Genomic DNA, 23,892 nt, shown 5'->3' with positions numbered 1-23,892 from the left:
CTGAACGCTTTTAGCTTTCCTTGTCCACAAAACGCACTTACTGTGTCACAACCAGTCCACGCGTGTAATCCTGGCAATGCTGATGTAATACCACAGCCAACAACAGATGCTAGTTTCTTTATGTCTATCAATCTGATTCGACCACCAGATCCGCGTTTTATATACAGGTCGCTCTCTGCGTTGATGCTGGATGATATATAAAGAGCCAGAATTAACACGTCAGTGTCATCAGATACACATATTACATTCGGAAATTCCATAGCAGCATCCCTTATGTGTAGCATCATACGTGTATCTGCTTCCTCTTGAGAAGAAGCAAGTTTTTCAACTTCATGAACTCCACTGCCAGTTATTTTAATACACTTATCAGAGTGTGTAACAAATAAAGACTTGTTACCGATTTTGGTTCTTTTATTTTCTTCTTGCCTTACTGTCACCACTTTGTAAAAGACTTCTCCATTTCATGATTTTGTGGCCTCCTTTGATGTTCTTAAAATTGATTCCAGCATCCGAACCTCTACTGCATCGTTCCGCCGATTTTATCGACTGGTCTTTATAGGTGTCGAATACAACATCAATCCGAGCACTATGATAGGCAGTGTTTAAAACCTGATTTAGAATTGCGTCGGATAGCTCATCGAATGTTGTATTCTCACCGTGGATTTTCTGTATTAGTGCCATGCCATCTATTATCGTTGCGTTCGAAGATAGGTTTCCCTCTGTAGGTGACACTAAGTTTTCTAGATGTTTTCCCAGCACGGATTTCATAGTTTTTTTCATAGTTCCGTCAGGGTTCGAAATACTCCACGGCAATGGTCCCAAAGGATGACTGAACACTTCAAACATATTTAAACGTCGGTTTTCTGCTATTAGAATTATATTAGCAAACAGCTTTCTATCTGATTTGATGATAACATCTTTATTTTTACCAGTTTTTTTTGAAGTAGTCGTGGATGTAAAAGTTTTTACGTTATTTTTTTTTATAGGGTCAAAAAACTTCTCCCCTTTTTCTAGGCGGTCTTTTTTAAATTTTTCATAATCTTCTTCGCCTTTTTTTCTGACAGTTAACAAAGATGACTGAACATCTGACGGTACTGCTCTTCCTGTTGATAAGCTCACTATATCTGAAGGATTCGTCTCAAATGGATTCGTCCACTCGTTATGCAAAAGTTGAACTGCAGACGAGACACACTGTTCATCTTTTTTAATTCGAGGTGCATGTAAATCTGTGTGGGAAAAATGATTAGTCATTTTTAAATTTTCTCGTAACTGTCTCAAAGCTGACGCACGGTATTCGGCAGTTATGTAGTACTTTTCAACAGCTCCTTTTTTTAAACTGAACCCTTTTGTACCACCTGAAGTTTGTGTATCTTTGTTGACTGTCTCCTCCAGTGTTTGGTGTACAGGAATACGTGAAAATGGGTTTTGGCAACCCAGTTGTATACAAAATCCCCCATTTTCTAAGTGTTTACTAATTTCAGGGTGAGTGTCAGCCAAATTAGACATGTGTGCATAGTTAACCGACAAGTATCGTGCGTAGTTAATTTTGTCCAATGCAAAACACCAGGGAATCATTTGTTGAATACTTGCCATGTAAAGAAGCCAGTTTCCTTCTCTGTTGCTTCTTATTAATCCAAGCAACAACTCTACCATATCTATGTACGTCATCCAGAACGATGATAGAGGGCCATTTTCATTCCTGAGATAGTTTAAATACTTTTCAAATTGTTCCATGACTTTAATCATTTTAGAATCTTCCATCGAACTTTTAAAAGTGTCATTGGATATGTTATCACAGAAGGTTTCTATAAGTGTGTCTACATTTTCCATTTCAGAATATATTTCAGGGATTTCCATTTTCAAGTAATCAACAAATTGTCCGTAAATGAGTCGCATAAACGCTTCGTATATGCACTTATGTAAACGAATTCCGCGATTGTACTGCTTACCTTGAAGGACATTTTGGATAGATCCCTGTGCAATGCATCCTATTTCCACCGCTATATCACCAAGTCCAGCATCGCCAAATAGTTTACCAATGATAGAAAGTAGGTTGCATATAATATGAAATCCACCCATCATTATGAATATATCTTTGAAGGTTTGTGGATGGCACCAAACGATTTCCATAGCTTTTGCAAAGATAGCTTGGTCTAGCACCAATGTAACCTTTTTTAACTGAAGTTGTGAACTGATTTGTAAACATTGCTGTAAAATTTCATGAACAGTTGACATCTCTGTTGCAGGCTTGTTTATACACGGTAAATATGCAACAGTATCAGCTTTAATTGCAACATTTGTTCTTATTGATATATTAAACCCTGTCCATGAACATACAGTCTGACATTTTTCATTTCGCAGTCGGCTAAGTACCCAAAGAATGTTCGTTCTTTGCGCAAACTTGACATTTACAGCGGATTCATGTGGAAGTTCAACAGTAGTCACAGCAGGAGGGTCTTTCCTTTTCGTGACTATGTAATCTTGTATACCAGGGATTGTCGCCGAGATACTCCGTTGCTTTCCCTTGAATACTGTATTTCCAGACCTTGGAGGTAAGCACGAAGACGACTTTGGTTGAACGATGATTCCATTAACTCGATGAGAAGTGCCGGCTCCACTTAATGTTTCTTCGACACGGTCTATATTATCATATGCTAAAACTGTAGGAATACCAACATGTATGCTGTTCGGTAGAGGAATTTCGCCCTCACTGACGTGATATAACTTCTCTATACACAATGCTGTATCTATTTCTAAAAGTTTTGAATAGCTACATCCGTGCCCTAGGCGGTTTAAAATTGAAATAAGCTCAACGTTTCCAGTTAGAGTCTTACATGTCATCGGCAGAAGGACATGTTTTGGGGTCAAAATTGTTCCTTTGCTCGCAGCGTATATTATATCCTGTGCAATTGACCGTACCACCATTGCTGATCGAGGCGCTGAATCTCCAATAAGGTTTTCTAAAAAAATTAAGAGTGAAGGAGGTATAGCTACGTAATTAATGTGAAGCTCGTGAGGTGATGGAGGCCATACTTGAGGTTGTTCGATGTTTTTCAAATCATGTTTTATCTTCTTTGCTGCTTCTGGAATAGGGTTTGTCTTTAACGTAAGAAGCTCTTCTAATGTATTTTTAGTCCTCACATAATCTGATAGTAACAAATCGTATGTTAAATTATCTGGCACAATATATACCTGGCCATCAATATTAACAAACTTTAAAGATGAGCCAAACTCTTTGTTTAAGTTATATTGAAAATTTTTCTTTGTAGAATCTATTACGCTGACGACATCATCTTTTAGATAAGAAACAAGTTTCGCAAGTAAAGAACTTTGTGATTCTACTCTTGGGTTTAAAAATACATCTTCTCGTATAAATTCGTAAAGCTTGTTAAATGCCAACTTCTCTGCTGTACTATACTGATCATTTGTTTTTATTTTATGTGGTCTCTGTCTGGTGTATGCAAGGTAACAAGATCTATGATAACATGCTGCTGCTGCTACAATATCTCGAGACGTTACGGCAATAATTTTTTTATCTCCTCTTTCTATAGCAATTTCACGCAGTTTCTTATCAGTGTTAAGCTCAAGGACTTGAACTAATGGTTCCCTAGATCGGCTCCCCTTTTTATATTTACTGTCTTTCTCACAGAAAATGCACTGTTTTATGTATGTTCTTTGGTTTATATCTGTTTTTAGCCGTTTCAAACGTTTCTCGGGCGGTAATGACGAGCATGAAGTTTCGCTGTCAGAAGAAACACGAGACGATGAACTTTCTGTTTGTAACTTTCTTAAAGTCTTGATGTTGGTGAAATTGGCTCTACATTGGCGGTGATATTTCACAGTGTGTAATTGTTCGTCCGGTATGTCACCTCGTTTAGTAATAGGCTCAAAATTTCTTGTTAAGGCTGCATTAAATAACACTGCCCAAGAGTGTCTGTCTTTTGGTGGGTGAACTTCACTTAATGGTCCTATCTCACCACATATTATACAAGTATCTAGTTCATTTAGCATATTCGGATCATCCTGCTTTGTAGCCGTACTCATTTTCTTAAGAGAAATTTCTGTTTAAACCGAATATAAGTTTTTAGCTGTAACAAATCAAAACTAATATTACAAACTAAATATTTATTATTATACACCATTGTACGCTAAAATTATTAAAATATACTAAAATAGTAGAAAGTTAAACAATCTACTTTATGTATCTAAAGCGAAGAAACCAAATAAGACAAGGCAAATTTGCGAATTCAGTAATTAAAGTAATAATTATACCTAGTAATAAACTCGTCACTAGGTATATTTTTTCTTTAGTACTTACGTGCAATTGGAGACGTTGCATCTCTGGAGATAATCATTTAGATCACAATATTTTTAAAACCACATTTTTTATAAAACTGCAGACATTTTAAAATGAATTTTTCATTAAAGTATGAAATCGGCGGGAACGCGCCTTACTTTTTAATTTTTATACTTTTTCTTTCTAAAACTGCCAATAGTCAACGGCATTTACTCATACGGCCAACATTATTTAACTGTTTTAGATAATTTAAATATTAAGTAATTAACAATTTACTGGGTAAATTAATCATTTTATATCGTAATGTTTATTATTTTTGCATTAATAATGCCAAATAACATAAAAATCAATTTATGTTGTAAAAAACGTTTAAGTGTGGCTGTATAAGATTCGGCCTTTGCTAGTTTACGCAAATTTAAGTTTAAAAAATATTTATGGTGTATTCCTTCTGGTTCCCGCCTTATACAATCGATGTAAATACAATTCAACAAACAAAAGAACTATGAAATAATTTCATGAACAATTTATATACTGTATCATTATTGATAAAAAAGATAAGTAACATTAAAACCATTAGCAATTGCTTCAGGCGCCAATTATTTCCACCTAGTTGCTCATGGGTCGGGGACAATAGGAGTACACCACTTCACAGAGGAGTACACCACTTCGCAGCCCTAGAGCAGAAACGTATCACTTTTTGCACGTTTCATAGATCAATAATGTACGTACTTTTAGGGCATGAGATATGAATATATCACATTGTTCGCAACAATTTCTAGGTTAGCTACTTCTTTTAAGTCTCGCCGTCATGTACATTTTATCTTAGTTTGACTACCATTTCATGTGTATCTCTCAGTTACTTAAAGGTTAGCTGGAAGAGATCCCTTAACGGGATAAGTTCGCCTTTATACACATTTATTGTATTCTCTCTGTGTTCTGTACTTGTTTTGTGCAATAAAGTGTTTACTACTACTACTACAATTTCTGCGTGAAGCTTTTTGTACTGTATTTAGTCAACGGTGAATTTCAATGGAAGTAACATCAAATTCATTATCCTATGTAAATTCTGTCATCATACCCATACATGTTATACATCAAATTAAATATAATTGAGTACACTACTTTTTCACATTTAAAACTCTTTTGTAATGTACAAGATATTTTGTATAAACTCAATAAAAAAAAAAAACATAAAAAAAAACAATCTTTCTTTAATTACTAATTAACGGTTGACTTTACTGGTACAATATATATATAATAAATCAAGCATACATATAGAGCTTTCGTTAAAAAAAAACAGCAACGAAATCGGACGTATATTTCTCGAATTATGGTTGATTTCTTATAACTCAATATCCGCCATCTTGGATTGGCGGCCATTTTTGTTAGCTACCATTTTGAGATGGCAATCATGGTTTTTTAACATCATAATAAGCCTATCTAACTGCTGTGAAAAGGAAACTTAGTACCCCCAAATTATACCGAAATCTTGCCTGGCCCATGGACTATATAACACGTTGGAAGTTATCCCAAAATTGAGATAATAACGAAAAATGCCAACGTAAAATGTGAGTTTGTTTTTTTTAATACTAAGACTCATAACTACAGAATACATTAATTAACATGATATAACAAACGCATGTCTAATTATAAATTACTTGTTCATAATATTTTTTCATTCAAAGTATCTGATTTACCAGTAAAGTAACATTATAAATCAAACAGCAATTATAAATTATATGTATGCATCTTACCACACGTATTGCCAAGAAAGTTATTTCAATATCAAACTTGATTAAACAATCAAAGTTACTCCAAGTTGGTCAAAATTACGTCGGGAACGAGCCAAAGTGCAAATCACGCTTAACTATGCCAAGTTGTGATCAAGCCTTAATAAACATATCAACCAATCGGAGAATGTGAGGAGGGTGAGGCAAGCTATTCTCTTGAATGGGCCGATTGTACAGTCACCTGCAATAATATGTTACTTTTCGAAGGCCGCAAAAATATGTGACACGATCTTATTAGTTGAGTGTGCTCAGAGCATAAAAAAGTCAACTACGGCGTTGCATGAACAAGAGATTTCCTTTGGCAGGATTGGTCCTTAGGACCCATGGATGGATTTAAAAGTTTAGCATCATTTTCAAGTAAATCAAAATCAAAGATTTCATCTAAATCGGTTCAGCCGTTATTGATTCCCCATACAATCTTACACCTTCCTTTTCACTTTTAAGAGTTTTTTTTTAATAAAAACTATCCTATGTTCTTCCCCAGGACTCAAAATATCTCTATACCAAATTTTATCTAAATCGGTTCAGCGGTTATTGAATCCCCATACAAATTTCCACCTCCCTTTTCACACCCTTAAAGGATGATTTTTGAGATTTAAAGTAGGCTATTTTATGCCCTGAAACTCGAACTATCTCGGTACCAAATTTTAACTAAATTGGTTTAGCGGTTTAAGCGTGAAGAGGAATTTAAAAAAAAAGTATTTTTTTCATATTTTATGTGTTTTTACTTCCGAATGGTGTCATTATGATATCAGAAATGAATTCGGCATCCCCGATTTATACGAAAACGATACCAAACTTGGCCTAGTAGCTTAAATTATATAGATATATATAGAAGTTGAGAGCCCCCCCCCCCCCCCTAATTTTTTACATCAAAAATCTCGGTGGCTCCACTTCTTAAATCCATCCTTGGGTCCTAAGGACCAATCCTGCCAAAGGAAATCTCTTGTTCACGCAACGCCGTATTTTAGGCCCAGCACCATCCGCTATATGGCTCTACAAATAAGATCGTGTCAGATATTTTTGCGGCCTTCGTTGTGGAACATATTATTGCAGCTGACTGTACCGTGCTAGCACAAGCAGACGACATAAAGTTATCATGTTAATTATAAGTTGAAAACTATAGGAGATAATTCTCAGAACACAGGAAAACAATAAAATATAGTACGAGTAGAGTAGTCGTCAGATATTATGTTACCATATTTTCGGTGTTGTTGTATATACGGATACCCAGTATAGGATAATTCGCCAGTAACTGACCACCCTAAACTAAAAATGAATTCTATTCATCTATAAACAGAGTTCATTTTAGTATAAGGTTTCAATAACTAGCCAGCCGTCAATAACTAGCCACCTTATAGGTGAAAAGAATTCATTTTTAGTTTAGGGTGGCCAATTACTAACAGTGGCCAGTTACTGGCGAATTACCCAACGCATGTTAATTTTCAGCTTACATATATCCGCGGACGGATTGACAGATTGACATACCGAGACTACATATATTACTACTAACCACAAAAAAAGATAAAGTTATTTGATATCCCTTTACATGCAAAACAAGTAGGTACTTACACGTAATTTTTCAATGTAGCGAAGTAAGTAGTTTAAAATATGAGGTTGTGATTTGCTTAAATATGTTTTCACTCACCAAGCTTATTGACAATCGAAGCGATAAAAACAGAACCATAAAAATGCTCCTTGGCAGGTTCTGATCTGCCGCAGCCGGATTGTGTAAGACAGAGGGGGCGCCCCCATTATGAAATATGAGGGTCACATCTCGGGGTGCTCGGATTACGGGGGCCGGCGCTAATCTCTAGCTGACTCCACCAAAATTGCTCATCTTCTTACAATAGAGTTACAAATTCGATCGCACCTGTTCATCGGTGCGAAATTAGAAAAGTTTAATCCAGAATCGACCCCCGCTCAGGTTTAAGACGATAATGGAATATAAGCTCGGAATTGCTTCGTCTTTTTATTTTGACGATGTCGGCGATAAAATCGGAGAGCTGTATGGGATTAGGGTATCCAGGAAAAAGTAATACGATTGAGTTATATTTTATAATATAAATCAAGTACTTAGTAAGTAGAGTAAAATATATGTAATTACAATGGTCTACTGCGACCATAATGGATTTTTACATGTTCCAATAAAGACATTTTAATATACATATATCTGCAAAATATACCAACGCGGCCTCACTCGAAAGTCTTATTAAAACAACCGCATTGAATAGTGTAGCACGAATTATTGGTTATCTGGGTCCGATCACCCGGGCGAACCGGGCGAAATGATGTATGGCCGGATAAGACAATGTAGCGAAAAGGTACCGCCCGGGTCGACCTTTCAATTTCCTTGAGTGTCCGGCCCGGAGTCAATATTGCGGTCTTTATTTCTTTGTCTACAGGGCCGTGATGACTTCAGCCCTTAATGCTGATATGCGTTTGTGGAAAAAATCTATTGTTACGAGTGTAGGTATCTTATTCTGCGTGAGTATTTTTGTAGATATTTTTAAGGTTTTTGTTACCCACTACTACAATACAAACTTTTTTTTACAATTTCACTATGACAACGAGCTTGTGTATACAATTTCAACTAATGGACGTCTAGGCGTCTTCTTAGTTATAATTTTATTGCAGGGGTCACTTTTTTAGGACTTGTTATTAAATTACACTTAGGTATAGCCTCGCAATATCCGTACATCTGTCATTCTTTATACGTTCACATCTCGTCTTAAATAGTACTTACTTGAAGTGTAATAGGGATACCCAATTACGACAATAGCTAATGAAGTTGACGATATTTGCACCCTTTTTGAAATAACACTATTTGAATATTGGCAGATAATTAAGCTATTATTTAGTGTAAAGCAACTTAATCACGATTTTGAGAATTGGTGACAAGAGTTTTTGGACTATTTTGTCCAGTACGTTTTTAACAATAAAGGTGGGCGAATTGCAAAATAAGTGTAGGTACTTACACCCAGCTGCAGAAGCGGGTAAAAATAAACATTACTTAGGCATATTAATTAGTAATTACCATAATTTTGATAAAGTAAGACGTGTTGATGCCTGTCTCATAGTAAAAACCAAAATAGTAAAAAAAATGCCAAGCAAGAGATCAAGTATCAAAGAAACTTACCAGGTTTTGATGTTACGCAACCCTGCTTCTGCACACACGCCATTTGCGATATTCGGCCGTGCCGACGACGTCCACCCGGGTATGATTGATCACCGACCAAGTGGTCCGGATAAGACAATGTACCGGAAGGAACGACCGGACCGCCTGCCGGTACAAACTGTCCGGTTTATTTCTTTCTCTGCTTTCTTGAACTCGCGTCTCATTTCTGCGCTGCATTGAAGTTTGAACTTTAATGTGTACCGGACAAGTATTCTGTTATAACTGTACTGTTGATTAAGATGCGAGTTTGCAGAATTGTACAGCCGATTTGTTCGGTCAAGCTGCCTGTTATATGATGCGAGATAATCAACGTAAAGAGGATATGTATTTTCAATATACTCTGTGTAACTTGTTTAGTATTGCTTAGTTTGTACTTTGTAACAGTATACCTTTTAAAATAACTATAAAATTTATGACGAAATAAATTATGAAATTAAAAACATAAAAACCCTACGCTATATTCCAAAATATCCATTTGCCAAAAACCCTTACATAATTTTGGAAAATAGCTCTTCAATCAGCTGGATCAATTTCTATCAAACATAAAGGAAAACTACGATGCCAAAGACAGACATTGGAGACATATAAAGTTTAATAGTTTTAGAGAAAAGTCATATTTAATAAGATCGGATTTCTTTTTCTACGGAACCACCAAGAATTTTTCAGTCAAACTTTTCACAAATGCTTTGCATCATGTAAGTAATTGTAGACAAAAAAATCAGGTCATAATATTAAAGGGAATTTGTCCTTCCCTTACCCTGCTACGGCCTTTGGGTTAATCCGGTTTCCTCATAATGTTATACTTTACCGAAAGCGATTGGTAAATATCAAATGATATTTCGTACATAAGTGCCAAGAAGCTCGTTGATACGAGCCCGGGTTCCAACACGCAACCTTCGGTTTGAAAGTCGTACGCCTTACCGCTAGGCTAAAGACGTTATTGATCCAAGTGAATAACATTACCAGGATTATTCTCTGAATTCTAACCCCGGTTGCCTCGCAGTGAAGTTTGCTATTTATTGCTCACATAATTGCCCAAAGACATTCCCTCAGCCGTTCGAAGCGTATTGGAAACTGTTATAATAGCCTCCGAGTACTCGGGCGCCACTAACTTCACACTCTACCAGCTACGAGTTACAACCTCACTCTACTAGGATGATATTAGTCTTCACAAGCGTTTGATGTGATCTTACTTTCAACAACTGTAACCAGACCTCTCAATTTATATTAATTCCCCCTTTGATTCTCCGAATGTCTAAGGTGCGTGGCGGGTGAGAAGATCATGTTGAATTGGCGCAAGCTAGTCGTATTTCGATAGATGTTTCGTTATATCAGTTTCCAATTGAAGTCGGTTCACGTATCTTCGGATTGAAATCGTGGTCTATCGGTTTACAACGAGTTTTCATAGCGGTGTATCGGAGCCCGGTAGATATTTTACTCCGTTCCGTCGGGTCTTGGAATTATTTTTGCGTTTGTAAGGCGATCGAAGAAGATTGCATTTTTCTATTATACATTGCATCTAGCGGATTTTCGTATTGGTTGAATAGCGTCGCATGCCTGATGGAAAACATTGAATATACGAGTAGATTATGTATGAATAAAGCACCTAGTTATGATAAAATGTGTTTTGTTGATGACAGACTGATTTGTATAGACTAAACTTTGCATCCCATATCCTAGCATTCATAATTAACCCTCTACAAAGCATTTTCGCTACATACCGGGAAACCCATGTTATCGGCTACGACGTAGCGCTACGACAGTAACTCAGCGGTGAATGTGTCAAAACAAAATTAAAGTAATTAATCTATTAAATGCGCAAGCATAATATGATAATATTTCCGAAATTAATAACCACATTTTTTTGTATGAATACTAGAATAATACCACAATGAAGTCAAACAACAGTTTCTTACACCTACATAACAATGCAAGTCCGCAAAGCATTGACGTCTATACATACTACAAGCCATGGGCATAAGGGAAGACGCGTCTAGACTTAACGAATTGTTTTGGTTTCCGCTGTACAACCTACCTAGAGACCTATTTCTAGCTAACTAAAACTTGGAATAGACTCCTCATATTTCGTCATTAATTGATATCGTGGTTTCAAAATGCCTGAAACAATGATCACGTCCAAACTTCTCTATAAGCCTAAAAAATACTTTTCTGGTCTCAAGTGACATTTCTGGTCCAGAAATGTGATTGTGATATTAATTTCTTGTTCTGTACCAGAAAAGTCACTATTAACAGCTGACAAATCAAATTCATAACATTCTCAGAACAATATATAAATTAAATTCAGAATCTGGCTCCTTGTCACTCCAACCCAGCCCCATTTTTCTAGTTCTAAAGTTTCTTAGTTCAATAATGAATACAAACCCTAAAAAATACAACACTTCTAAACTCTATATAACCACATACAAATTGAAGTGGTACCTTTCTACATAATCTTATCTAAAAGCGTACTGGTAAAATAAACCCTAACAAGTTAATTAAGTACTTACATCCCAACGAGGTCAGTTAAGTGGCCGCGTAAGAACAGAATGAGGGTTTCGAGTCTCAAAGGGGTGAAGTTATTTGTGAAATGTCCTACCCGCCTGGGCATCGTATAGGACTATTCGTATAGAAGATAAGAATTTGGTCAAGCAAGACTGCCACTCTATTAGAAGGGTTCAATTTACAAATAATTCGTAACTAATATTATCTCGTGGCGATTAGATAAAAGTATAAATATTATAAAGCATGAAAGTGTAAATAGTCCGTAAGTTATTTAGTAATAAATCTAGATCAAATTTAGAACCTGGTATTACAATCGGAATGCCTCGTGAGGTTAGATTTTTCCTTTTGTCATATTTTTGAAGCTAGTATTTCTAGAAACTTTTGGTTTTCAATACAGATACAGCATTGTCACGTCATAGCGGTACCCTGGCGAGCCCTAATCGAACCGAATGAAACGCGCAGGATGGTCTCAGACGAATTAAAAAGGGCACGCTTGGCTCTTTCATTATTGGCATTCCAACTGATGGTCGTAATATCTGGAGTAATACGAACAGCTTTGCGTTATTGCATTGATAGCTTTTTTGGCCAGGTTGACAGGCGGGGCGGGTAATAAATGAATTTGAAAGTATATGTACATATGCTATTGGCATTGTAAGTATGTGCAATTGCTTATTGCTAAATTAATCTATAGAACTGAGTTTCATAATAGCGCGTAAGCATAGTATAGTTGGCACATTCGAATCCCTAAAACAATACTTACGGCCAGTTAACGCCGGGAACGTCACGTTAAACGTTTATGCGCCCATTTGTTGGCATCGCACGTGACAGGGTAGTGGTGCATTCACGAACGATCCCGTTCCAGTAATATGTCGCTTGGCACTTTTGGAGATGCGCGTCACGTGCCCAACTAGATTCGACTGTTGTTAAATAATGTTACAGTAGGTACGTATATAAAAGATTTTTTTACGTAACTGCAAAAACGCCAGCAGAAAACTTCAATTATCAAGTTAATTCACTGAAATACTTAATGATTCCACATTCTCTCTCTCTTAGCTCTCGCTGCTACAAAAAGTTTCTATCTAAAGTTTCATTTTCGATACAAGCTTTAATTGCCGACTGCTGACTGCACTTTTTGTAGCAGGTAAAAGCTACTTATTGAGACAATACAATCAAGCCCGAATTCTCGATTATATTAAGTACTACAGACTTCCTTGTGTGAATATTGAACTCTCTCACATTCTCTTATATCGTTTTATCTGATGTGGAAAAATTCATTGTAATAACTAGAATTAAAATTGAATCAGAATTAATTTGGTTTTCGCTGAACGCTCGTTTTGTTTGCTTCCCTGTAGCACCCTAATCTCGGATAAACAGGATGGGATTACACAATACGTGAACAGGTACCTGTTCAATGCACAAGCAGTTCAGGGGATACGAAGCTTCAAACAAAAAAGATTCGTCGACAAATTTAGAAGTTCATTCCCTTTGTCCGCTCCATTAGTTCGGGACGATTTTGGGACCCTCTAACCTGGCTCTTCATTGGCTTACTTTCGAAAACAAACACCGAATAGATTTTACTGAAAATTTTAAAATCTGTCTGTTAAGTTTAAATTGTCGTTTTCAAAAAATATTTACTAACGCTATAAGGATATTTGCCTTGTATATTTGAGCTGCTGATATTTCGGGACTGTCGCAAGTACCTTCTTCATTGTCGTAGTAGCAAGTAGTAGTAGTAGTGCTGTGGCGCAACGACCCGAAATGGATCTTGGCCTCCGACACCAAAGACCGCCAGGCTTCTCTGTCCAAAGCCGTTTCTGTCCAGTCGACGGCGCCGAGTTAGCTAAGATCGTCATTGACGTTCTGCAAGTTTGATATTGTCTACCTGGATATCATAGCGTTATACGCTCTTTCTATTCGCTTTAAACGCACGGTGTCATCAAAAATTAGGTAATATAAAAAGCATCTGTCTTAATCATTTCTAAATATCTGTTTAGTTAATATAAAAACTGTTTGTAGGTACATTTAAAACAAACTTATACAAAACGTACATTTAAATGATTAAAGTTATTTAAACATCTTAAAATAAAACAGAACTTTCACTTTTATCATTCAATCAATCAATTCAATCAATTTCTTTATTATTCAATTTAGTCATTAACATAATGTACCTATGAAGGTCAAAAAAGTACATTTGTACAGAATTCAATTTAATTTTACGTACCTAAATTATAACAATGCAAAACTATGAACTAAGATAACTTTTCAATATTCGATTTGATGACTATACGACACTGTACGTCATGGCACGCTGACTAAATTGGCCTCGTCTTGTAATCGTCCTAGCCGCGACGGGGACAATGCGGCACTCATTGTAATTGCCGAGAGCTTCCGCGGCCTCCCTGCGGGATTGACACGACACTAAAATGGAGGCCTGATATCACTTTACATTTATTAAATGTACCTATTTCATAGTTACCTGAATAAAATTATTACATTAATATATCAAAAATAAATTAAATGTGTGGAAATTAAATTGCTCCATTTTGTGGACTGTCCGTCAAATATGGTACTCGTTGTAACTGCCGCTGAATAAAATGCTACGTACTAACAACCTAATATTTATTTTAATAATTTACTTTCATCTCGTGAAACTTACTTTAGCAGTTGGACAGTAAGCCAGCAAGAAGCTCATGAAGTGATGTATCATAAAGCCATGTGAACGCTTATTTATGTAATTCAAGAAACATTTAACGGTAAACCTTGACAAACTGTGGCAAGATGCGCCCAGTCCTTTAAACAAACATTTAAAGTAACTCAATCTGACTTAACCTATGTTCACTAATGTTTTAAGTGAAACACGTGCAATTACAAAACGTACGTACGGTACTCACTCATCGATGTCCTGGTATATTTAAGTACGTACTATATATTCCTACCAAATATTAGGAATCTATATTTTCGGGATAGGCAAATGTTTCCTTTATCGCAGTCGTAACGCACCTTTCCGATCGCCACGTGCCATCCACATTTTTTTCCAACACCGTCCCCCCTACCCGTATAATAAGCCTAAAAGCCCTTTGATTTCGGCCGTTTCCTATTTTTCTTCAGGTTTTCACTCACCTTTGAAGGGACTAACGATTTCAAACCAAAGTCAAAGCCGGCCATTTTGACCACGGTCACACTACAAAGGTATTATTGCCCTTTATGTTCTTATGTTCTTAAGTTTCTTCAACTTTACATATACTCTTGAACATATATTTCGTTGAACAATCCTTTGAGTTAGCAGACCATTATTTCGTTCATAGGATTGGATCTTTTTATGTCTAGAGACCCTTTTCAATACGAGAGTGATTGGAAGATTCCGTGATGCGTGGACATAGCTTGGCTTTAGACGTTTGTAGGTACATATAATTTCAATTATTAGTAAGAAGTAGAAGTAATATTATACAGCGCTCTAGTCGTTCTACTAATATGCTAGGCACTAATATAGAAAAAGTTATTTTAAGTAAATTTTATTTATGCATTAGTTTTATTTTTGGTATTATCATGTAATTTAGTTTATAATATCTTGAAGTATCTCTGTTTAATTTCCCTACAACAGTTTCTGTTGACCCATAATTTTCTTACCCCACCTAACCCTTTGAATTTTATAATAGAAATTTGAAACTTTATTTTAAATAAGTACCTTAAACAAGGGTTTACAGTGACAGGCCACCGTAACCATAGCAACTACGTAGTGTTAAAAAAGTGGATTCACCCATATGCAAACAATCTTTACTTAGACTCGACAAGAGCGGATACATTTTTTCTATAAGAATCAACCACAGGCATGCTATAGAAGGACAGATTGCAGCAACATTTAATTGATAATATTTTTGTACTTTTTTTATAGGGGTTTGATTGGACCATGTTAGTTGATTGCGCGAACCAGATTTAAATAATAACGCTAAATTTTAAAGGATATTAGATTGTAGGATTGCTTTTACTTGTATTTCCAGTAATGCCCTAATATCAACGGCTCACTATTTTTGTAGTTTTTACGGTGTTGCTCTATAGTTATGTATATGTACTTATGTAAATATTTAAAGAGTATATATGTTACGTCGGCCAACAAGAAACTCCTGCGACTACATAAAAAGCAATAAGAGAACGTTGTGTGAGAAACGAGTACACAAGTAACAGAACACAGGCATTTATTTAAAATTGATGTGTTCAAATTTTATTTACATATTGAATCCGATATAACGCTACATCTAATTTCAGCCGATGGTCCCGGGTTCAAACCTTAGTGAGTGCATTGATTTGTGGTATGTGCACGAATATTTGTTCCTGAGTCTATGCATTTGTGCATGCATCGTTGTTTAAGTACGCACAACACAAGCCTTATTGAGCTTACTGTGTTCAATAACATTTATTTTTTATTAATTTATATAGTAAAAGATTACGGTAAGATGAATTGAACTGTTGATTAACCCATGAGTTATGTTTTCAAATTGTTTATTCAATGAACGGGTTTAGTGGGATCCTGCGGTTTTATAATTAAAACTTTATCGCCTCCCAATTGTTGACTGGGCTTATTTAAATGCAGAAAACATTTTGTTTGCTTTGTGCATGTGTTCGGAATATATTAAACTTATACGGATTGACGTACGACTTTCCTATTCATATTATTCTTTTCTAGCAATCTGATTATATCAAGCCTTAATTCGTGCGATGAACAATAGACGTTTAATTCTCGTATCAGTTCTCCAACGCAAAATTGAAGCTGCTCGACAATCATACTATGACATTTTAATTAACTACCCAATCAACTAATGGTTTGATTAAGCAGTAGCTATCAAATTAATGGACACCTGTCCTAATATCAATTAAATTTTAGACTTATGATCACTAAAATTGCTTGGCTAACTAGAACGCTCTGGCTTGGGCAAGTTAAGCCAGGCTTATGTGGGCTTAGTTTAGCTTAGATTAACGCGTCCGCTGTAAGTGACAAATCGTTCATTTTGCACACCGCCCGAAGGTCCCCGTGATTGATGATCAATTTATAATAATAGACACATTCTTACATTCGTTTTATGTAGGTAAGTTTACCACTTAACTCTTCGCCAATAATGCTTAAATAGTAGGTGTGTAACGCACTTCACACTATACAGGGCATTATAAGACAAGTCGGTTGGTTACTAAGTTTTGTTACTGTAATACTCTTTAACTTCATAGCTTTCATAAGATACACAAATGAAAAAGCAATTAAACTAAATATAAAAAAAGTACACTCAATCAGGATGATCTGTAAATATTATTTAAAAAAAAATGATCTTCTTTGGCATGAACAGGTCTTTAAAAGACGAGGCCACACGACCGCCATGTTTGATTCCACCCTGTCTTGACCACAGCACTCTTAAGAGAGTCGAGATTCCTGTGGAGTTTAGCACTCCTCAACAACCTGCTATATAGCATAATCCAGAGGGTTGAGGTCCGGGCTATAAGAGAACTTAGTAACCAACTAGGTATTGACATCCTGGGTTGACCATAACTCAGTGGCGGATTTGTCTTAAGGCCCAGTAGGCCAGGGCTTAGGGCGGCAAGATATTTAGGAGCGGCAAATTATGACAAAAAATTCGCTGATGATAACAAGAAATAACTCAAAATGTAGTCAATATGATGGGTGCTGAGAAAGGGGCGGCTACAAGGTTTGGGGCCTAGGGCGGCAAAGACCGCAAATCCGCCACTGTCAGAACTCGCTTTTGGAAAATGTAGGAGTGCTTTATTATCACATCGTCCACGTCGACCAAACAGTAAAACGTTTTACATTGTAAAATATTTATTTATGGCGTTGATTATTTTTATTAATTACATTGCAATATCGGTAAATGACAAATGGTAATAAAACAATAAATTTCCAAACACCATTAAGTGCTGGAAACATATCATTATCTCGTTAGTAGTAATTATAGCCACATAAACGCATTACTCAATAAGACGCCGCGTCCGTCCGCGCCGCCCAGAAATAAACTAGGCGTTGAGAGATTGGACTAGTCCCCCTGACCAAGCGGTTGACATACATGTCTTCTGTTTAGTGGTTTCATGTTTTTGGATAGACAGAACATTACTGCTTCCTAACTAACGCTTAAATTGATAGCCCCAAGCTACAGTAAGTATCTCAGTCATATCTAAAAAATTACAATAATAATTAATGTTTGATGATTTGAATGCATTAAGGCTAATAATTATTTAACACGATACTACTCCAACTTTCCAACTTTACTACTCCAACTTTAAAATCATCTTACATTCAGCTTAATATACCAAGCCATATACCGGGTGTGGCCTGTAACATGAGCAAAAAATTAACCTGTGGGCTGTACTCATACTGACTCATACTGACCAATGATCATATGATCATAAATCTCAATATTTTAAAAACCTAATTTTAATAAATAAACATTTTGAGCGAACTTAAATTTAATTTAACTTGTCCTATTTGCCATGTTTTGATTAGTTGATCTCAACACCGAAGTCTGAAGTCACTCTAAAACATCAATCGATCGACTGTTTACTGTTTGCATTTAGCCTCCGGGCTTTGTTTACGAATTAATTAAATAGTTTAATTTGTTTACTGTCGATAGGGGTGACAATATCAAACAATGAAAGTATGAAATATAACCCACGCCCAATTTACGCAGTTTGATCTCTTGTTGCCTCCTAAATATGTAGTGGCAGGCCGTAAATCCTCATATCATTCATTGTCATTGCTTGTAAATACTTTGTTAGTATTGAGTATTGACCAGTTATTGTTAAGTCTTATAAAAGTTATTTAATTACAAATTTAAAAAGTAACTGGAGAAAACATAATGTTATCTTCGGCTATCTTATCGCGATAGTTATTCATATAATTATATTATTTAGACGAATAATTGGGCTAATGTATTTGGGTGGCCGCTTTCGGATGAAAGAAGCGCCTGGCGTCCGCTAGCTCGTTGGGTGGATGACATTCGGAAAATCGCGGGGCACTTTTGGATGAGACTAGCCCAGGACCGGGATAAGTGGCGTACACGAAGAGAGGCCTATGCTCAGCAGTGGGCGACTGAAGGCTAGAATGATGATGATGATGATGAATGTATTTTAAATTCATTATATGCAATATATTCCGTCTAAATAGTATAATTTCGGTAAAACCGGTTTTGGTAAATTTTTTTTAGAAATTCGCGCCTTTGCCGGGTCTTTTATTTTCATTTTTTTTTTACATTTCATGATAAAAGTGTATATTATATAAATATAACCTTTTTACACTACAGTGTATTTTATTGCAAACCTTTTTAAAAGTAAATATGCTCACGCTGCAGTCCATTAAGTTATCAGGAATCGACACTCGACAGCCCTGGTACAATTATTTCCGGTAAAAATGTAAAGCTGACAATGAAAGAAGCCTTTTAACTTTCTGATTTATTTGCTGCAAAAAACAGCTGCTTTTGAAGGTATCAAAATATTTAACGCTCTACTTAATTCGTTTTGGCAGCAAAATATAGTATAAATATTCGAACAGCACGGTCGTATGAGCCTTAATGGTACTGGTTCTTAAGCCTTTCCGGCAACCATTCAACATATTGAGTTGTTGACAGCATCAGTCATAAACAGACAATCGCTAAAAAAAACAATGTTGAAAATCTTTGGTAGGTATGTGTCAAATACATAGTCCGATTTGGTATTGTAACACGTAATTACCTAAGTAAGTAGGTTAGTAGGTAGGTATTTATAAATTATGAATGTGCGCACTAGATCGGTAGACAATTTAACATGTCATTGGGTATTCCCTGTTTTAATATTAATTAACATAAGGATAAACATGTTTGCCTCTAATTATGAACTATTGATTAATATTTATAGTTCATAATATAATATAGGTATTTACTAACAGGTTCAGAGTTCCGAAAACATTCTGCCACTCAGTTTACCATATCAATTATAGTGGAATTCACCTGCAGTGGAAATGTGCAGTACTTTTTATACAATTACTACTAATTGCGGAAAAATAAGGGGCTCTACTTTAATATGCAACCGCAGCAAGCTTATCCTTCAGTTTCTGATAAATCCAATGCGTGCATAAAGGGGCCCACTGATTAACAGTCCGCCGGACGGTATCGACCTGTCAGTTGTTCGGAACTGTCAAAATTTTGTTGTAACTGACAGGCCGATACCGTCCGGCGGACTGTTAATCAGTGGGCCCCTTAAGATACTTTAAGATATAACCCCTTAAGATATATGCTAAACTCTGCTAGAGCAATAATTATTATTTAAAAGACGAAACTTGTAGTTAAAACATACTAATGTAATGTATTTAATTAAAACATGTCAAATAATTATTAACAAATAGTTAACAAGCAGATTCCTAAAGCTAGAAAATCGTCACTGCCCCCTAAACAAATAAGTTACTTTTGTCCGCTGTTTCTAAACAAGATTTCCGAGATGATGAGTTAAAGAAAATTGTTGAATCTTCAAACAATCTCTTTTTTATACAAATCATCAACATAGGATTTCTCAAAAAGCGATAATTTTCTTCGTTTTTATAAGGTTTTTATACTTAGTAATTTTTTTTTGTTTATTTTCAGATGCACCATCCAATCCAAATGAAACCGGCTGACAGTGAAAATAGAAATGGTAAGTTTACTTTCTCATTTATCTCTTTTTTTTTCGACTTGTATATAAGTACAAAGTACAGTCACAACCAGAAGAAATCAAGAAAGCTTGTATGTAACTTATCAACTCTACTCCCACTTTGTGTTCCATTTCGCAGTTATTCATTGTTATTAGATAAACGTTTGAAGCTACGACAAAACTGCCTATGAACAATATATCATTCAAATCCCTACAATAATTGTCTTTCGAGTATGTTGCTAGGAATTACAGTTTTTATGGCCCCATTTAGACGCTTCAAGAACTTGCATTGCATGCAATATTCGATACATTGCTATGTATTGAACTCAATGATTTCAGTCGATCGACCAAATACCGCAATGTCACACGGAAGTTCTTAAACCATCTAAGTATATGGGGCTTAAATTATGCTAGGTGCAAAGTTTAACGAGCAATTTTAGTCTGCCATACAAGAGAGTATGGCCGCTTTAAGAAATATCAATAAACCGGCTATGGACTGGCTAAGACTTTATTTTTAAAAGAGCACCAAATGACCTTTCTCTTAAAATAATAAATACATTTTTACTTAGTTAATTTTTGGTTGTTTATATTGCCCATAAGACTCATATGGCAGAAAAACATATTACGCCAAAATCGTCAAAATTTGCTCGATTTGAAAATTTTAAGTCCTAGCAACATGCTTTCGGGGCAACTATAGTAGAAATTTTAACGGAGAATATTACAGGCGTATTAAATTTTTGATTATAGGATATGAATTCGATTTGGATTAGATATGGATCGGATCTATCAGTGTCAAAAGTGACATTTTTGGTTGAAGAAATGTGACTTTAGATACTGACGACGGGATCCAAATCTAATCCTGATCGAATTCAAATCCTATAATTTAAATTAGAATACGCCTGTTACATTCATTGAGTTTTTTTTTTGTATATTAAACCATTTTTCTGATGACAGTAAAAAAACTGGAAAATTGGATACAAAAGTGGCGGAAAAAGAGGAAGCATTTATTTGACAAGCTGCTTTCACTTTTCTTTTATTCTTACCTAACTTTGTATAAGTTACGTGTACCGTGTACACGTTAAAAACAGTTAACTACATTTAATTACAGATGTTTTTTCCTTATAGAACTACTAAACTAACACCATATTTTTGTTTGCGGTTTTAAATGAATACCAAGCTAAGTTTCCTACTCAGTGTGTATGCTGCTTTGATAATCAATTTAAGCTAACGTATTTTCCCTATGTTTGGCTGATTGTTGATAACGGAGTAAAGTCCACCGTTTACTGTGTGACAAATCGATTTAGTACTATCGCTAACTATCGAGTTACTTGCCTGGCAATGATCGACAAACAGCATACCCCAAGTATTCCCAGTATTCAAGACTTAATAGCTCTTACTCGAACGAAATATGGACTATCATGAAAGTCGCCCGGCGTACATCGACGCACGTGGGGAGAATATAATGCGGCATACCTATGTAAGTACGTACCGCGCAGATGTGTTTGAAAAACACATGCCATATTCAGTTGCTGAAATTGCGAGAAACATTTCTACAATACTGTAAATTAAATTATTATAACTGTTTTAACCATTTTCTTTTTTAATTGCAATAGTCGCAAAGCAAAATGCCAAAAAAAACTATAATTTTTTATATTCAAAATTATTTTTATTGTCCTAAATAGAAACAGTTTCTGAGTAGCTCACAGAAGAACAGTTTTTAAAAACAGTTACGAAAATTTACTCTTTGTAGAGCTGCAAAGACATAATATTAAATAAAAGCTAAAGCTTTCTGACTGACACTGTAATCTAAAATAATATCACCTTATCTTCAGTAAGAGATATATAGGTATGTCATATTCATATTTCTACCCAATCGATTTAAAATAAGGTGGGCCAAACATATTAACTACTTACTTGCAATGTTTATTTGCTTACAAAGTGGTTACAATATTGTATACAGGTTGCAATTCCTGACCTCATAACTTGTTAGTTAATGGCTAGATTTAATACCGTCCTATCACATCTTATGTGATTGTTAAATCCAAACGTGCAAGGTCAACTTCAATATTAGGTAGTCTGAAAAAATAATGCAATCTGTTTCGTATAGCGCGTAGCTACTTGATCAGCTGTAAATCGACCGGTTAATCCCAAAGTGTGTAAACACACAAATCAACGGAGTTCTACGGAAGCAATAATGACGTCACCAACATAAATCGGGTATAGGTCGGGATCACACCTGGAGTTGTGAAAACCGTGTCAGACGGACTGCTCGTTAGTGTTGATAAAGGGGGGGAAGTGTACGGCAAGGGGGCTTTAGTGACAACGAAGAATGACTGATCGTCCGTCAGCGCGCGCGCACCTCGTGTACCGGCGCGCTAGTAGTTGCTCGGCCGCGGTTGAATGCAGACGTATAGCGTCATGTGGTGTGGTGCATGTGAAGTGAAGTGAAGGATGCGCGGTGACACGGGCGGCGCGCGCGGCAAGGCGGGCGCGGGCCGGTCCAACGGCGGCTACCCGCCTATCAGTGCCGCCTACTGGCTGCCCCCCTCGAACCCGACCCCCTACCATGTGCCAGGTTCGACCACGCATCGACGTGCTTCAAATTGTTTTAAAACCTTTGATGTCTGAATCATCCGATTGTTCTTTTCGAAGTGGTATGCTGATACCCGTACCTAATTTAGATCCCATGTAGACGTTACTTTCAGTTTGCTAGATATAGGTTAAACTTTCCCCAGTTAGGAATACATTTTACATCATGTTACAAAATCTTCAGTGTCTCTACTTGTAGCGGTTAAATACCTAGCCATTTTTTGTGTGATAAGACACTGTATAACGATTGGTTTCGTAATCGGGTTTTTGAGACCAAAGCAAAGACATCATTTTGCCATTATGTTAAACTTACCTACTCTAGAAACATTCGATTTTATTTTCCCCGTTGTAGTGACTAATAATGAGCGTTAATTATCCTTGTAATTATTCTGTCACGTCTAATGGCGTTGTTATCAACTTCGTGCAATATTTAACGCGGCTAAACCTTTCGCTTTGCTTTTGAAATCGGTTTAGTTTAACATTTTTTTGTTTTAAAATCGAAATCGCTCTGACATTGACCGATATCGCGCGCGACGAAACAATCATCGATTTAAACAACACCGCGAAATGAGGCGAACACTTTAAATGCCGTCAAATACCTAAGATGTGTTTTCGTTTGCTTTTACAAATGCAAGTACATCATTTGTGCGAGGTTATTTATCGAAACAGCAGCTTGCTAAATAGATTCACTGTTGCTATTTACTATTGCTATTTCACGACCTATCTACACAAACGTGACATCACTTATTAATACGAGTATAGAATAGTTGCTAGCGGAAGAAGGTCATTAAGTATCCTGCGTTTATGCCAGCTTAATGTTTTCTTTAAGTATACTGAAGTTTCATTTCTGATGTCTTACTACTGTACACAGATACACGTATCAT

At 36.0% G+C, this 23,892-nt stretch overlaps 1 protein-coding gene across 12 annotated transcripts in view; it reads left to right on the top strand.

Moving 5' to 3' along the window:
- LOC134791730 (CUGBP Elav-like family member 1-A) overlaps positions 1-23,892 on the top strand; it is a 386,209-nt gene that overhangs the window by 281,855 nt on the left and 80,462 nt on the right. For all 12 annotated transcript variants that reach the window (XM_063762886.1, XM_063762926.1, XM_063762859.1 and 9 more), the window contains one exon: positions 20,374-20,422. In XM_063762886.1, coding sequence (XP_063618956.1) covers positions 20,374-20,422 — 49 coding nt within the window. The remainder of the gene's footprint in view (positions 1-20,373; positions 20,423-23,892) is intronic.

Source organism: Cydia splendana, chromosome 1, assembly GCF_910591565.1.
Source record: "Cydia splendana chromosome 1, ilCydSple1.2, whole genome shotgun sequence".
NCBI classification, from domain to species: Eukaryota; Metazoa; Arthropoda; class Insecta; order Lepidoptera; family Tortricidae; genus Cydia; species Cydia splendana.
The sequence above is the reverse complement of the archived record's forward strand: the minus strand, read 5'-3'. Positions and strand labels throughout refer to the sequence as shown.